This window comes from Coenobita brevimanus, chromosome 24 (genome assembly GCF_032717465.1).
Source record: "Coenobita brevimanus isolate Jiangsu-jjx chromosome 24, ASM3271746v2, whole genome shotgun sequence".
Lineage (NCBI taxonomy): Eukaryota > Metazoa > Arthropoda > Malacostraca > Decapoda > Coenobitidae > Coenobita > Coenobita brevimanus.
Window position 1 is genome coordinate 6918986 of NC_136977.1, and position 16658 is coordinate 6935643.

Below are 16658 nucleotides of genomic sequence, written 5' to 3' on the forward strand. Positions count from 1 at the left end.
GGCGACTTGGAGGCGATTTGTTTGTGGCCACCCCAAACGGGATTGAGGCGTCTGGCAATAGATAGATAGATAGATAGAATATATATATATATATAATATTAAATCTTAGTCTCTCCACTGTACCAGTCTCCACTGCTGCCTCTACCTCTAATAATACCACATGCACATACAGCAGAATCTCCTAAATTGCGCTCTTGAGACTGGGCACACACTGAGATTTGATAATTTTGCGATTCAGAAATAATCTTATGTGGAAACTTACTTACAGGTCCATCATCTCAGAAAAACTGTCCTTTTCCCCAAACCTATGAACACTAGCAACCTTCATGCTTCGCCTAGGAAGGAAGTGATGTGATTGGCTTATAGTATGTGCTATGACTGGCTATGATTTGTCTAGTAACTGCCATGTTTGACTAAAATTGGTTTATGCCCAGCTAGACGCGAGGACTTGACGTAATGATGGTGCGTATTACACGAAGCACTGGAAAAGTGTTGCTTTTGATAGCTGCATCTGCAAACTTTGTGTGATTTCCAGGACTTACCGTACTGATGGTGCAAACTTGCACGATGTTGCCGAGTGCTATGAATCTGCTATTTAGAATCACACACTTTAGGAGATTCTGCATTATATTTTTTCTAATAATTACACACTTAAAAGAGATGGCCCCCACATAGGAAAGCAAGCAGAACAATACATTATCTGGCCAATTCAACTATAACGGTGGCTGAATCGGTAGAGAGGCGGCCTGTAGTCCTGATGGACCCAGGTTCGAATCCCGGCTGGGGCAGGGAACAGTTTAAGGATTTGAATTTCATAAAAGCAGACTTTCCTGATCTACCAGATGACCCGCCGACATGTCATAAAAGTAACCCCGCTAATACCAATACACCCGTCCTGTATGAGACAGCCCTAGCATGTATTCAGTATGGACGCTGGGTGTTAGGGCCGAACTGGTGACATGCAGAGAGGTGTATGGTATGTACGAGGACTACTGGGCCTTGAGAGCAGGCTGTGAAGCCTATGCCCAGAGTGGGACGCATAAAAAAAAAAAAAAAAAATCATCATCATCCAGACCTCCTTTCCCACCCTAGGGCAGGGTGACATAATAATTTAGATTAATCTTATAACTCTAGACCTGCACAATTTATATATGAAACTTACCTGGAGGAATTCAAAGTTATCCTGGAATTTCCCCTTTATCAACTTATCTACAGGTACAATCTGTGAAAGAACACAATGTAAGATTTGTGATTACTACAATATATATTGCATTCTTGACTTACCAATAGTAATGTGGGTACAAACTGAAAAATTATTCAAAGAGGCAATTCCATTACCTCATTTTACATTTATCACAAAAATCTTTTAGGTACTTTATCAAAACCCACTTGCCTTGTCCACTTGCAGCTTTTTGAAGGAGTACTGAAGTATTTTGAAATTGTTGATGTATTCATGTTCAAGGTTTGTGTTGAACTTCACCTTCTTCAACATGACACAGCCTAAAAATAAAATGCAAACATTATGACAGTATATTACACATTACACCATTATACAGTACCTAGAAACCTTTAATTATTTATGGATAATGCCTGGTTATTCAATTCAGCTTGTGAGCCTTCAGGCAAACCCAGTGAAAAGTTTATCTAGACAAATTAAGAATAAAGTTCATCTGGCATTGCATGCACAAGCCCACACACAAACTCACCCACACATACTTAAAATACTTGCATAAAGATGTAATGCAGGCAGCTTCAATCCAGTACAGAATTTAATATAGTAAAGGTGAAGGTTGCAGATTCCTTCTCACCCAAACTGAACTGAGGGTTATGTCTGGTTTTTGCCCCAAAATACTAACTCCAGCCATTTAACAATGGAGCTACAATACTTCTGATCATTATGATGGCCTGGGAGTTTTATTTATTTATTTTTATTTTATGAAAATTTACTAACGTTTGCCTAATCAGGTTTACCCTTAAAAAAAAAAAAAAAAAAAATCATCAAGACATTAATTACATTACTGAAGCCATAAATGACAGGTTGTTGTGACAGTTGAATGAATGTGATGGTAAACAGAAGTCATAAACAAACAAACATTATCAAAGCTCGATTGCTAAACGGCTGGAGTGTGTGTAAGATTTTTTTGTATGAAAACCAAAAAATGACCAGCTGTTCAGTAAGGGTGCAGCAAACTCCACACCTACCACTTTGACTACCAGGTTCTTCTGTCTGGGACTGTATATATATACAGTATACCCTCAATATGCCGAACTAACTAGTACCAGATCCTTCATGTTAAAGCCGAACACCATGCTGTTTGGTAATTTTCCATGCACCGTGGCTTTTACCAAGCAAAGATCACTAAATACAGAGCATTGTTCGGCCATACAGTCACACACAGTAATGTACAGCGAGGTCTAAATGGCTGTTTTTCTCAATAAATGCTGTACTTATGGCTCCTCTCATGATGCTGGTCACCAAGAGAGTGATGCAGTTCTATGGAACGTGGGGTCCAGGTGTGTGTGTGTGTGTGTGTGTGTGTGTGTGTGTGTGTGTGTGTGTGTGTGTGTGTGTGTGTGTGTGTAGACGCCACACTGGTCAGCATTTCCTATACATTCATTCGAAATTTTCCTGAACAAAATTTGTTAATGAACATACGTTACATAACATTTGGCCAGCTCAAGGTGATCGTTAAAACCAAAATTTGTTAAAAGTGGGATCGACATATCAAGGGTTTACTGTACTTCTAGTCAGAGTACAGAGGTATTCCATCAATTCATCCAATTCTGTCACCCCAAGAGGAGCACAGGAGCCCAGGGCTAGGCAAGTTGATCCTGACAGTTAAGATAAGAGTGCAGAGTGGTATTTACCTGGAAAAAGCATATCCATGAACTGACAGTAGGCAGCACCTGTACAGAGCTCCTCAACTTTTGTGAAGCTGGACTGGAGACAGTCATTAACCCAGTTGAGCATGTCATGCCGGCTGAGATTCTCAGTGGTGGCGCTGGTGGAAAACACATTTACTGCCATCCTTCACTCTGGTAAACAAGAAATAAACATTTAATCATACTGAGCTACATCCTTGAAGTAAATCACTGTTATTATACCGGTAATTATCATTTAATCTTCCTGCATAAAGATATGATGGTGGTGAATCCAAGCCTAACCATAAGGTCCCCCAGAAGTGTTGTCCCATTAAAAAACTTGAAAATTACATTAAGTAGGGGATTTCAGTGATACTGCAAAAGTACTCTTATGGTACCACCATAAGAAAGAATCCTTTATCAGTCCCAAATTACTGTATGTGACAAAATAATGAAGCAAAATTCAGGCACCTTAGATGGGGACTGTCCTTTGCAACGAATTTCTAATAAAGGTGCAAAACTACAGGGTACATTCAAGTCAGGATACACAGGGAAATACTGTATCACAGTATCCACTGACACCCCAATCCCTTGGCATTTTTTATGGGAATATCTCCACTAGTGCACTGCAACTGATGGTGACCATAAAAGCCATGAACTGTCTATTCTCCTATTCCATTACATAATACAACATTTCCCAGTGTAACCTGACTTCTGACTCACCCTGTATACTATACCAAAAATAATATTAAGGTATAACCAAATGGAGCACAGAATCAATACTAAAAAAAAAAAAAAAAAAAAAAAAAAAAAAAGTGAAAAATATGGAGACAGGTTGACAAATGAGGATGTGAAGGAGCATTGTGGTGTGGATGTGGATGTGTTAAGAAGCATTAGGAGAAACACAGTGAGGTGGTTTGGCCATGTGGAGAGGATGGAGAGTAAGAGACTGATGAGGAGAGTGTACATGAGTGGAGAGGGAGAGAGGGAGGGGAAGGCCACAGATGAGATGGAGGGATGGAGTGGAGAGGTATATGAGAGAAGGGGGTGTGAATTGGGAGCAGGGCAGTGAAATGGTAGGGGACAGGGTGACGTGGAGGCGATTTGTTTGTGGCCACCCCGTATAAGGGATTAAGGCGACTGGCAATAAATAGATAGATATACATCAGATATCTTTAAACTGATATATCACATAATAAAACTGTTTACAATATTAGACAAAATCTAGGACATCTTCCATTCACAGATGTTGGAAAATTTATGACCATGGTAAAGTTTCATCTCAGTGTGACTCACAACACACAACTTCTCCAGAAGTGACTAACATAATACCAAGGTCAGGACCAATGACTGTTGCTTTTACAGTATGGTAAATTTCTGTTAGGTTTATTGCACATGTAAAACTAGTGAAGCTCTATGATCAATAACTTAAACATTGCTCATTTCCACAACTTATTAACCTATTATTTTGATATATTTTAAAAGGGAAAAATATAACACTATGTCATGAATGGGTGCCCTCTGCGATTTTCACTATAATCATCCATAACAAAGACAAACTTCAGATAAGATTCTCCACTTCCGGTCGATATTCAGATGAAGATATATTTGGAGTGACAAATACCTTGACTGGCCCCTCCCTTGACAGCAGCCATCTCTTGCCTGCTGTTCTAATTACCTTTACTACGGCTTAAACAAGTCATTTGTATGTGAGTGTTTGCATTTTTGCCCTAGTTTAGATGGCTAACTGAAAATCCTCCTTATATAACTAATAATTACTGAATGCAAACACTGAAATTTGACAGGAGCGATGGGAGACGTTACGACCACTGCCGGTAGCTCTTGAGGCTCTACCACCCACCAGGAGAGGAAAACAGGTTCTTTCGGTGGGTGAAGTTACATGATTTAACAGAAACATCGCTCGCATAAAACAAAAAACCTCTCCTTACTCACAAGTATTGGCCGTACGAGGTGGAAAACAATACAGATTACCACACTCAGAACACCTCAGCTCGGGAATGACAGGTGACGGCCATGATGCGCATCACCTTCCCCGATTTTCCATACGAATTTTACGGTATCATGTATCATTATTAGGGTTGCTTGCTTTCATTTTATATTCTCTTGAGTAGAACATTTTACTAATTATGAATCTGAATCATATGAGCGTTTTAAAAGGAAACTGAAATGTTAAAATTAATTAAAATTATTAAAGTTTTTCATGTCTGATCCTGCTACTTGAATAATAACTGATATAAGGTATGTTTTGATTTACACAATAGTACTAAATAAATGCATCTGTAGAAGAATAAATAATGAATAGTGAATGCACATTTTGAAATTTACCACAACTGCAAGTCGGGAGTATTCAGCAAAGAATAAATAAAAAGAAAAGGTGGGAGGGGTAATAATGCAAGGTGATCTCAAAACATGGATCGTGCAAGAAAAGGAGGGGAGGCTAACAGTCTGAGAAGGAAGTAAACGAGGAGGAGTTGTAAAAGTATGTAGTGTACACATACAACGAAAGGTGTTAGGTCATGCCACACACCTTCTTCAGCAAAAAGTTATATACAGTCACTGGTTATAAATTCGTGGGTGGCACACGCCCTTTAGTAGTCGAGGAGACAGTGATGTAGAACAAATGGAGAGAGAGAAATGTGAGGTGTGCCTGAGGAAAATTTAGAAGTGCGAGTGAACACACACACACACACACACACACACACACACTGTTATGCTAGGTGTTTTTAGGTCGACTTCTTGTCCTAAGAACACTAGTTAATGTGTCGGGGTTCTCTTTCGAGACCGGAACTGGAATACACAAGAGGAACAGGGCATAAAAATTCGGCTGACCAATCTTACACGTACGGTATATTGCCCTAAGTGCAATCTTTACAATACACAATAATGATGTACAGTACATAAACAGGTTAAGGGGGGACCCTGTCAGGCTGATAGACCTTGGCCCGGGCTGCTGGGGGCTGGGCTGCTTACAGGTGGAGCCCGCGCGTGGGAGGTAGCTAGTCGGGCGCGCATTCCCGTAGGAGGCACGGGACTACTGCCAGGGATGACATCGAACAGATGGGGCTGCTGGTCGGCCTGGAGGGAGGCCCTTTCCTGGTGGGGCCTCGACCTGGGAGGTGACCCTCTGGACTGGGGTCGAGCAGGGCCAACAGGCGGGCTTACCTTTGCCTGCTCCTAGAGGAGGGTCGTCTGCGGATGGGGCTCGGGAGGCCCCGCCTCGGGGTCTTGGGGGTGCCCCTGGGTGTCTGGGGGCTGCATAATCTCCACAGGGTCGGACTGCAGTCAGGAGCTGCCTGCAGTGTCCCTTCCTCGTAGCGTACGTCAGCGGCGGGTGTCGTCCAGGGGCGGCCTGTAGGGCATGGATCCCCGGGCTTGGGAGGGGTCCTTGCCACAACTCCTCGATCTGCAACTCCTCTGTGGGACTGCACCTGTGAGGAGAAAGAGACGTCCCACTTGGCCTATTGAGGGGTGGTGGGCCGAGCCAGGGACTTCCTCCAGAGGGGTAGTCTCAGGGGCTGTGGATGAAGGGCGTACAGTGGCCGTCCCTTCCTCGGTGTATACAGTTGCTGTCATCGCGGTACTGCCTCTACCTGGCTTACCAGCTGATGCGTGTGCAGTGGCCATCACGTCCTCCCCGATGCGCACAATGGCCGTCACTGCAGGGTTGGTCCCAGGGGTGGCTGCAGCCGACGTGTGTACAGTGGCCGTCACGTCCTGCCCAGTGCATACAGTGGCCATCACCGTGGGGCCACAGGGGGTAACAGCTGCAGGGCATACAGTGGCCGTCTCTACTCCGGCGTGTACACCGTCATCGCAGTGCTGCTTGGGACTGTGTTGAGACAAGACTCACCCTGATCCTGGTGAGTGCTGTCTGGCTGGAGTATAATGTACCAGCACTGCATACCTCTCGTTGGGTCTGCTTGAAAGGAGGAGGGGCGCATGGTGGCAGGGGACGTAGGACCCTCTGGCTCGGATCCCTTATGTGCTCTATGCGCCTCCCCATGGCTTCCCCTATGGGTGAGTATTTCGTCACCTTGGCCGCGGGTCCTCCATAGGGTGGGTGTTGCAACACCGCTCCCTGGGCTTCCCGTGGGGGTGGGCACTTAACACACACACAAAATATGAATATATATATATATAGAGAGAGAGAGAGAGAGAGGAGCCTCTGTGGTACAGTGCTTAAGTGTGCGTGTTCGTACACTGAAGAACGAGGGTTCGCGCCCCGCCAGGGTAATAAACTTTGGGAGCGTTCTTCTGGCCACGTACTGCATTGGCGGACACAAGGGGTGCTATGGTTGAACCAGTGTTGCATACTATAAAGTATGCTTGCACCCAGTTGGCTTACACGGGCCGATTACACTTGGTTCGCAGACTACACACGCATCGAAATCCACTCCAACACCACAGTTACACTTACAAGCACCTCTCACTCTACATACAATCTCTGCCAGACAGCCTAAGCCACTTGGTAGAGACACATTGGCTGTATCGTCCCCACTTCGGTAGGGATAGGCCGGTCCTGCAGTGGACAATCAAACAGCTGAGATGAGATTATATAAATATATATATATATATATATATATATATATATATATATATATATATATTGAAATACCAACCCCAACGGGAGACCACGGAAGGGGTGATGCAACACCCACCCCATGGAGGAACAACGGACAGGGCGTCGCAACACCAACTCCAGGGGGAGACCACAGGGACGGGCATAGGGCACGCACAGGGCCCAGTCAAGACGGGCCTATGTCCCCTACTACCTTGCACTCCTCTTCCCTTCAATGGAGCCAGACACAAGAATGCTGCTCCAGCAGACTACTCTCCAGCCAGGCCAGCACTCGCCAGGATCGGGGTGAGAGTTGTAGCAATACAGTCCCAGGTAGCACCACAACGACGACCACCATCCGCATCAGGGACAAGTCGCCCACTGTACGCTTCTCAGCCACTACCCCCTGCACGACCGTGGCTATGGCCACCGTCCGCAGTGGGGAAGGGTCGGCCACCATATACCCTTCACCTGCAGCCTCCGCTCACCATACGCCCTTCACCTGCAGCCTCTGCTGGGAACAGCACTGCAGTGATGTCCACCATCTACACTGGGGAGAGATCAGCCACTGTACGTCTCTCTGCTGTGACCCCAGAAAAGGGCAGGACCACAGCAACGGCCATCAGTCGCGCCAGGGAAGGGTTGGCCGCTGTACGCCCTTCACCTGCCGTCCCAGGGGTCAGTAGAACCATGGCGACAGTCACCGTCCGGGTTGGGGAGGGATCGTATATCCCTCGTCTGCTGCCCCTGTGACTCCCCTCAGAGGACACCCCTTGCTTGCCTCACCACCCATCCAGAGGCCGAGCAGGACACCCTTCTCTCTCTCCCCACAGAGGCAGTTCCACAACAGAGTTGAAGCTGGAGGAGATCTGGCGAGGCTCTGTGGTGAGTTTGGGGATCCATGCCCTGCAGCCAGCGCCCTGACAACGTCCCTTGCTATCGGACTCCAGGAGGAAGGAACACCACAGGCAGCCCCTGACGGTGACTCAGCCCAAGTAAGACCGCAGCCCCTAGTCACCCAGTGGCGTCCCCAGGACTCCAGGGCATGACCTCCCCAGCCCCATCGGCAAGCAGTCCTCCTCCAGGAGCAGGTGCAACCAAACATGCCCGCTCGCCCTGTTCGGCCCCAGTCCCATGGGCTGCCCTCACCACCAAGGCCCCACTAGGGAAGGGTCTCGCTCCGCACCGCCCAGCAGCCCACTCCGGACGACCCAGCCCCTGGCAGTGGTCCCATACCTCCTGCGGGAGAGCACACCAGACGAGATCCCTCCCACACCTGGACGACACCTGTGAGCAGCCCAAGACCATAACAGCCCGAACCAGAGTCCACCTGTCTTTTTGTGACTTTTACCTGTACAATGCATAGTGTTAATATTGTGTTCAGTATTGTGTTGTTACTAAGGCAATAATGTTGGTTGACCCGAGTTTTCATACCCTGGTCCTCTAGTTGCATGCTCTAGACCCGGTCTCGAAGGGAACCCCAGCTCAGTCGCTCATGTTCAGAGGACATCAAGTTGATCCTTAAACACGTATAATATATCTATCTATCTATCTATTTATCTATATATATATATATATATATATATTATGCTACGTGTTCAAAGATCAATATGTTATGCTGCGTGTACAGAGCTCAACTCCTTGCTCTCTGTGTGCGAGCGACTGGTCTGGGGTTCCCTTCAAGGGTCTAGAGCATGCAACTAGAGGAACAGGGCATAAAAACTCGGGGCAACCAACTTTACACTTATATTACCACAAAGATACACAATGCTGGAAACGATACAATGTACAGATTAAATATACTATCAGAGACACAGAGGACTCGGGTTGGGCTACCAGTGATTGGGCAGCTGCAGGTGTCATCCAGGTGTGGGAGGGTTCCCGTCAGTCGCATTCTCTCGCAAGACGCACGGGACTACCGTCAGGGGCCAGGTCGTCCAATGTGGGCTGCTGGGCAGCGTAGAGGGAGGCCTTTCCCTGGTGGGGTCTCGGTGGGTAGGTCGGCCCTCAGGACTAGGGCCAAACAGGGCGAGCAGGCACGCTTCCTTGCACCTGTTCCGGGGGGAGGACTGCTTGTTGGTGGAGCTGGGGAGGTCTAGGCCGGGAGTCCTGGGGATGCCCCTGGGTGGCTGAGGGCTGCGGCGTCACTCGGGTTGGGAGGCCGTCATGGGGTGCCTGCAGCATCTCTTCCTCTGGGAGTCCAACAGTGAGGGATGATGTAGGGTCGCTGGCTGCTGGGAGTGTATCCCCAGACTCACTACAAGGCCACTCCAGATCCTCTCCAGCTGCAGCTTTGCTGGGGGGCTAGCACTGTGGGAAGAGCGAGGGGGATGTCCCACTCGGCCTCTGGAGGGGTGAGGCAAGCAAGGGATGTTACCCTTAAGGGCTGTCACAGGGGTAGCAGACGAGGGAAGGACGGTGGCCGTTCCCTCCCTGATGGGCACAGGGGGCGCCACCGCAGTTCCGTTTGACCCTGGAAGAGCAGGTGAGAGATGGACAGTGGCTGTTCTCTCCCTGGCATGGACAGTGGCCTTTGCCACGGTCCTCCTCCCTGTGGAGGTGGTAGATGAGGAAAAGATGGTGGCCATTCCCTCCCCGGCGCAGACGGTGGCTGTCACCATGGTTCTTCCTTGCCCTGGGACAGCAGGAGAGAAGGATGGTAATCGTTCTCTCCCCAGCGTGGATGATGACCATCAACGCGGTTCTGCTCCCAGCACAGACTGCAGGTGAAAGAAGGACAGTGGTCATTCCCTCCCCGGCACAGACAGTGGCCGTTGCCGTGGTCCTGAAGGAGGTGGTAGATGAAAAGCATATGGTGGCCATCTTCTCCCTGACACAGACGGTGGCCGTTGTTGCGGTTCTACCTGGGACTGTCAAGGAGCAAGTCCCACCCCGATCCTGGCGATTGCTGGTGTGGCCCGAGAGTAGTGCGTTGGAGAGGCGTACTTCCCACAGGCTCCGTTGAGGGGAAGAGGGGTGTCTTGTGACAGAGGATGTATGCCCGTTTGGCTCTGGCACTTTTCGTGCCTCCCTGTGGTCTTCCCTTGGTGCTGGTGTTTCATATATATATATATATATATATATATATATATATATATATATATATATATATATATATATATATATATGTTATGCAGCGTATTCTGTGTCCCGACTTCTCGGGTCCGGTTACGGTACAACCGGTCCTTAATTCGTGACCGGGTCAGCATTAGCAAGGAAGGAAAACACAAACACCACGGGTGGTGTGGCTTGCTGGGTGGGAGAGTGGGTGCGAAGTGGTCGAGAGGGGGCAGGTGAAGCGGGTGGTGAGGGGTGGAAGACAAGGATGGGCGCCACTGTGGTTCTGCTTTGCCCTGGGATGGCAGGTGAGGGAAGTACAGTGGACGTTCCCTCCACCGCAAGCATGGGTGGGTGTTGCTGTAGTCCTGCTCCCAGCGGGGCATGTAGGTGAGGGAAGTACAGTGGACATTCCCTCCCTGACGAGCACGGTGGGTGTCGTCACGGTCCTGGTTGGGTCTGTAGGTGAAGCAAGTATGGTGGACATTGCCGCGGTCCTACTGGGGACTGTGAGAGCACAGGTCCCACCCCAGTCCTGGCGAGTGTTGGTCCGGCTGGAGAGTAGGCCTAGTGTGGCGGGACGATGTACTTCCTGCTGGCTCCGTTGAGCCATACCTCCACCCCCGAAATCGTCTGCTACCCACACCAGGACCCAAACCGACCAACGCACCACTGGGGCACCCTCCTTCTCCACCTCACGCCATCCCACCAGACGTCTGCATCAGACACCTACCACCCATAGCCACGGGAACGTGACTTTTTCACCCACGATGGTGGTGAAATACCCACCTAAAAGGGAGACCACAGGGAGGCGCGCAGATGGGATGACAAAATACCCACCCCAGGAAGAGACCACAGGGAGGCATGTAAAGGGCCCAGGCTTGACGGGCCTACGTCCCCCGACACCATGTGCCCCTCTTCCCCTCAACGGAGCCAGCAGGAAGTACACCACACCGCCACATTACTTTCCAGCCGAACCAGCACTTGCCAGGATCGGGGTGGGACTTGTGTTCTCACAGTCCCTAGTAGGACCGTGGCCATGTCCATCATACTTGCTTGGAAGGGAACGTCCACCATACTTCACTCACCTACAGACCCAAGCAGGACCGCGACGACGCCCATCGGGCTCGCTGGGGAGGGAACGGTCACCGTACTTCCCTCACCTACCATCCCATGACAAAGCCGAACCACGGCGGCGACCGTCGTGCCAGTCGGGGAGGGAAGTACAGTGGACGTTCCCTCCCCGACAAGCACGATGGACATCGTCGCTGTCCTGCTTGGGTCTGTAGATGAGGGAAGTACGGTGGACGTTGCCACTGTCCTACTGGGAACTGTGAGAGCACAAGTCCCACACTGATCCTGATGGGTGCTGGTCCAGCTGGAGAGTAGTGTGGCAGAGTTGCATTCATCCTGCTGGCTCCGTTGAGGGGAAGAGGGGCGCACGGTGGCGAGGAACGTAGGCCCGTCTAGTCTGGGCCCTTTACGTGCCTCCCTGTGGTCTCCCCTTCGGGTCGGTATTTCATATATATATATATATATATATATATATATATATATATATATATATCTATATATATATATAGATATATATATATATATATATATATATATTTATTTATAGGCTATGTATAAAGCCAGTGGGGAATGCAACATGAAACGCTGGGTGATTTTAATGTAGTAGTTAAAAAGTGAATGGATAATGGAAAACTTGAACGGTGATAAATGGTATAATAGGGGCCCGGAATGGACAACCAAGTGCGAATTATTTTTATTACATGAAGAGGGATGCCATTGATAAATCTATCTATCTATTGCCAGACGCCATAATCCCGTACGGGGTGGACATTTGACTCTATGAGTTTTTTGTTTTACAGGGAGGGGCACTAACCCTCCACCAACCCACTTGACACGTAGGGAGCACGTTACAATAAGAAAAAGCTAGCTCTTTTAAAGAGTGTGGAAGATAAGAAAGTAAGGCGGAGACTGGAGAGCTGTGGGAAAATTACGCTAACAAATTCGCCAGGTAAGCGGGCTCATTGGCAGGAGGCTGGACCGCCGGACCGGACTCAATAGAGAAGAAGAAGAGAAAGAAGAAGCAAGTCACCGAGAGTTGTGGAGAGAGCTTACTTATTCCTGTTTTCATACTGTGAAGGATAGTTGTCATTCAATATTTTGAAAATGGCTCTTGAATGCCTCATTGGTAAGATACTGAGTGATGATGTATTGATTTAAATCAAGGTAAGGAATAACAGCTTGCAGGTTTTAAGGAAGCAGCTAGTGACTTCATAATTATGACATTCATATTAAGTACCGGTGATTGGTTTTTGGAAGTGGAAACAACCAGATATATTTTTGACATTGATATTTTACTCTAACGATGTAGGCCTTTGAAACTTCGTACTGAAACGTCTTCATAGAATATTTGTTATTTTTCACATCATAGGTTCAGCTGGATCTTTCTCATTGTTAAGGCAGTTATTTTGTCTTAATAATGAGTAAATTTGGTATCATAAATCATTACCTTTGTATGTCTACAAAATTTCTGGGACCTGCTGTATTTTTTCAGTGTTCTTCAGCGTAGTTTTACGAATTATGACCATTTATGTTGGGTACTTGGATGGGTGACCGCCTGGGAACACCAGATGCTGTTGGCATCCCTATGTGTCAAGTGGGGTTGGTGGAGGATTAGTGCCCCTCCCTGTAAAACAATTAACTCTAAGCCCTTGACCACCCCGTTTGGGATACATGGCGTCTGGCAATGGATGGATGGATGGAAATATTACTAAGAGGGCCGTATTCGATTTCATGGTTAAAACATGTTTTTTCTTATGGTTTTTGTTGTGATTCACGTGATTTTGACCTTCATTTCTGTCAGAAATGCTTCGTTTGCCGTTTTCCCCCACTCCACTACAATTTAAGGGGTCCGTTGGAATGGGGTTTTGGGTGGGGAAATGAGGAAAAACGAAGCAAAACTGGGGATGTAGGTGAAAATTGCAAATAAAAAAATAATCATCAGAAAAAACATGTTTTAACCATAACCAAACCAAACCTAACCCAATCTTACCTAACCAAACCAAATCTACTAACCTTAGTGAGAATGTGAAGGAGTAGGTCTCTTCCAAAAATCTTCTCGAAATGAGCAACAGTAAAGCCACATCCCCAGCGTGTCTGAAAAGTGGGATTGTCCAAATACTGGGACCCTGCATCCTAGACTGGTACATATGGACCCTAACTCAGAAAACCACCTACATAACTCCCTATCAGACATGTGTAGCACCTATTTAAGACCCTATTCACACAAATCAGGGACAAAGCATGAAATAAGTGAAAAGGAATCAGAGAATGACGATTTAGAGGTGAGTATGGAATGTATTTAGCAGTATTTAGGGTACTTACAACAAGTTCGTGACCATCGCGGTGAATAACCTGCCTCCTTTCAGACTCTGACAATAATAAGGTGCACCTGAGGCACCTACAGTAATCCAGTGTTGCACTGCACTTAATCCATTCCACTCTGAATTCTAATTTCTTAACTCTGCGCATTTTCTCACGCGCTCTACTTGAAACTCACCACTGTTGGACTCTGCACTTAAGCCTTTGCACTCTGAATTCTAATTTCTTAACACTGCACATTCTTTTCTTACTTGCTCTTGCACTTGAAACTCTCCACTGTACGGTAGCACTCTGCACTTAATCCTTTGCACTCTGAATTCTGATTTCTTAACACTGTACATTCTATTCTTTACACGGCACAACACTGTAAATTCCCGTGTGGTCTAGTGGCGAGTTTTTGCTGTTTATTCACTGTCAGAGTCAGAGAGTAGGTGTTGCAGGTGGCCGAGGGACGCATCGCTGGGACGTGATGATGGACTACTTACTGCAGATGACCCTGAAGACAGACGCAAACTCACGTCCAATGGCGACCACCGTAGTCGATGTGCTGGGCTGTGACTCGGAGGTGAAGGCCTGTCTTGGGGACGCAGCGGTGTGGAGCCAGGGCTGGGCATGGCGGGGATCACGGGCCCGAAGCATCTGTCAATGGTTGATTGACGTAAGGAATGGCGATTCTGACGATTGATGATGCACTGCCTGAAAGCGCGCATTTCCTCAACAAGTCCCAGGGGCCCCATCTCCCTGTCGCAGTCTGGGTGTTCTAGGTAGTCAGGAATGAACTTGACGTGCTCCTGGAGTGCGCTCAGCTTGGGGATGGCTGGAGTAGTGGTGCGCTGAGAGGAGTCCACATCTTCATCACTCTCCTCGTCAGAATCTTCAAGCTAGGTAGGCCTACTTGTACCGGCAACTGAAGTTGCGATCTCGATATCAGACATTATCTGATACCCAGGATCGCCCTCTTCATCATCCAACCACTCACGCACTCCGTCCACATCAACGTCTTCGCCAGCCACACAGCGACACGCATGGAAGTCATCCACGTCAAAACCTAGAAAGTCGTACACCATATCGCTCCTGGTTCCAGTGGTTTATGATATTCCAGTGGTTTATGATACTGTTTACCGGTACTTCTGTCTCAGTAAGTAAACTAAAAATAGCTTTTTCTTTAACCAGCACGAAGGTAGAAGTGCATTTTATCTTATTAGAATTTCAGTAATGGTACAGGTTATGAAAAAAATCATCACTGGTGTAACATTTACATAACCATTTAACAGTGCTGGGTGGTGAACTATATAACCAAGTACTGTAATGGGGTGATACTGGGCCTGCTGTGGTGCCCCTGTTATTGGGTGAAGAGATGAAAATGCAGCATCCATCCAAGAACCAAACCTCTGCACACTTCCATGCACCTCGTTGTGGTAAGGCACTGTCTGCCACATGGAAACACCAGTTCACTGCATAGGACAGCCATGTAGAGGCATTTGTTTTCTGTGGTTGATGGGTCATCTTGGCCAGATGTACTGGGGTTACTCAGCAGCATCAACAAAGTTGACTAAGTTCATTGCCAGACACCATGTATCCCAAACAGGGTGGCCAAGGGCTTAGAGTTAATTGTTTTACAGGGAGGGGCACTAATCCTCCACCAACCCCACTTGACACATAAGGAGAACGTTATGCCAACAGCATCTGGTGTTCCCAGGCGGTCACCCATCCAAGTACTAACCAGACCCAACGTTGACTAAGTATGTTAAGAAAAATTATTGGTATTTTAGAGTTGAAGTACTGTACTTCTTACTGTGCAAAACACTTCTGTGGCATTTACTAAATGTTTGTCTCTATTACAGGTATTAAGTTTGATGACTTTGTGCTGATAGCAACAGATATGAGTCAGATCCAGAGCATTATGGTTCAGAAAGCAGGTAAGGATAACGAACTTTGTAATTGTTTTTCTTTTCCATTCAGTTATCAGCTAATGAACTGTATTGGTGAATGTAAGCCTCAGATAAGGTTCAGGTGGTATGTATGATGTGCAGTAGATTTCTTTTCACCAAATACTGTGTGTGGAAACAAGTACAGTATCTTGAAATTTTTATTGTATAGTGCTGTAATGCTCCTGATGTTCTGCGTTACTCAACAATACTGTGTTTATGAATCATGTGTTGATTTGTTAGGTTTTAGCGCATCTGAGAGTGGACATGTATAAAGGATGCAGGAGTATGTTCTTTCATGTGTTCTCACATGTTCACATACTGTTGGGATTGCTTTGACATAGACACACTCATGCATAGACAGCCACTCCAGCAACTTTCTGCATGTGCTTAGTTTACATTCTTACCAGTGCATTTTGTTCTTTGTGTTACTGTTACCCCAGGCTCATCTGGACATTAACCTGGTGAACTGTAAGTTGAAGTTGCCCATTACCTGCTCTCCACAATTTAGGGATATAGAAATGTTTGTATGTCTGCTGCCTGGTTTTTTTATGCCACCACGTGGAGTCCCTTTGCAGCACCGTCAATGAATGAAGCATTGGCTGAGGGAAGGTTGCTTCTCCAGTGAATAGGTGATGTTGCTCAGCTGTGCAGATCATTTGCCCTCCAGCACCCAGAAAACATGGCTTTAAGATTTATGCATCAGTTGCCAGTAGTAGAGCTGCCCACCCATGTTAGACATATGCAGGTCAGTTGCTGTCGCACAAACATATTTACCAGGTAGAATATATACCTGTACTCAGTGTATGAAAATATAATTTTGTTTTGTAATTGTTGAG

General features: G+C 47.0%; 2 protein-coding genes across 7 annotated transcripts in view; one reads left to right on the forward strand and one right to left on the reverse strand.

Annotated features, from left to right (window-relative positions):
• Positions 1–4909, reverse strand: part of Eb1 (microtubule-associated protein RP/EB family member 1) — a 41886-nt gene extending 36977 nt beyond the window's left edge. For 2 of the 5 annotated variants that reach the window (XM_080267602.1, XM_080267598.1), the window contains exons 1-4: positions 4816–4909; positions 2869–3036; positions 1394–1500; positions 1163–1222 (exon numbers count right to left, since the gene is read on the reverse strand). In XM_080267602.1, the coding sequence (XP_080123728.1) occupies positions 1163–1222; positions 1394–1500; positions 2869–3028 (327 nt within the window). In that variant the 5' untranslated portion in view covers positions 3029–3036; positions 4816–4909. Of the gene's footprint in view, positions 1–1162; positions 1223–1393; positions 1501–2868; positions 3037–4486; positions 4511–4641; positions 4671–4815 lie in introns of those variants that run through there. The other 3 variants (XM_080267601.1, XM_080267600.1, XM_080267603.1) reach the window with 3 other exon arrangements.
• Positions 4910–12547: 7638 nt separating this feature from the next.
• LOC145393485 (proteasome subunit beta type-2-like) overlaps positions 12548–16658 on the forward strand; it is a 41055-nt gene continuing 36944 nt past the window's right edge. Inside the window, exons 1-2 of one of the 2 annotated variants that reach the window (XM_080267604.1) lie at positions 12548–12698; positions 15736–15810. In XM_080267604.1, coding sequence (XP_080123730.1) covers positions 12677–12698; positions 15736–15810 — 97 coding nt within the window. In that variant the 5' untranslated portion in view covers positions 12548–12676. Of the gene's footprint in view, positions 12737–15735; positions 15811–16658 lie in introns of both variants that reach the window. The other variant, XM_080267605.1, reaches the window with a different exon arrangement.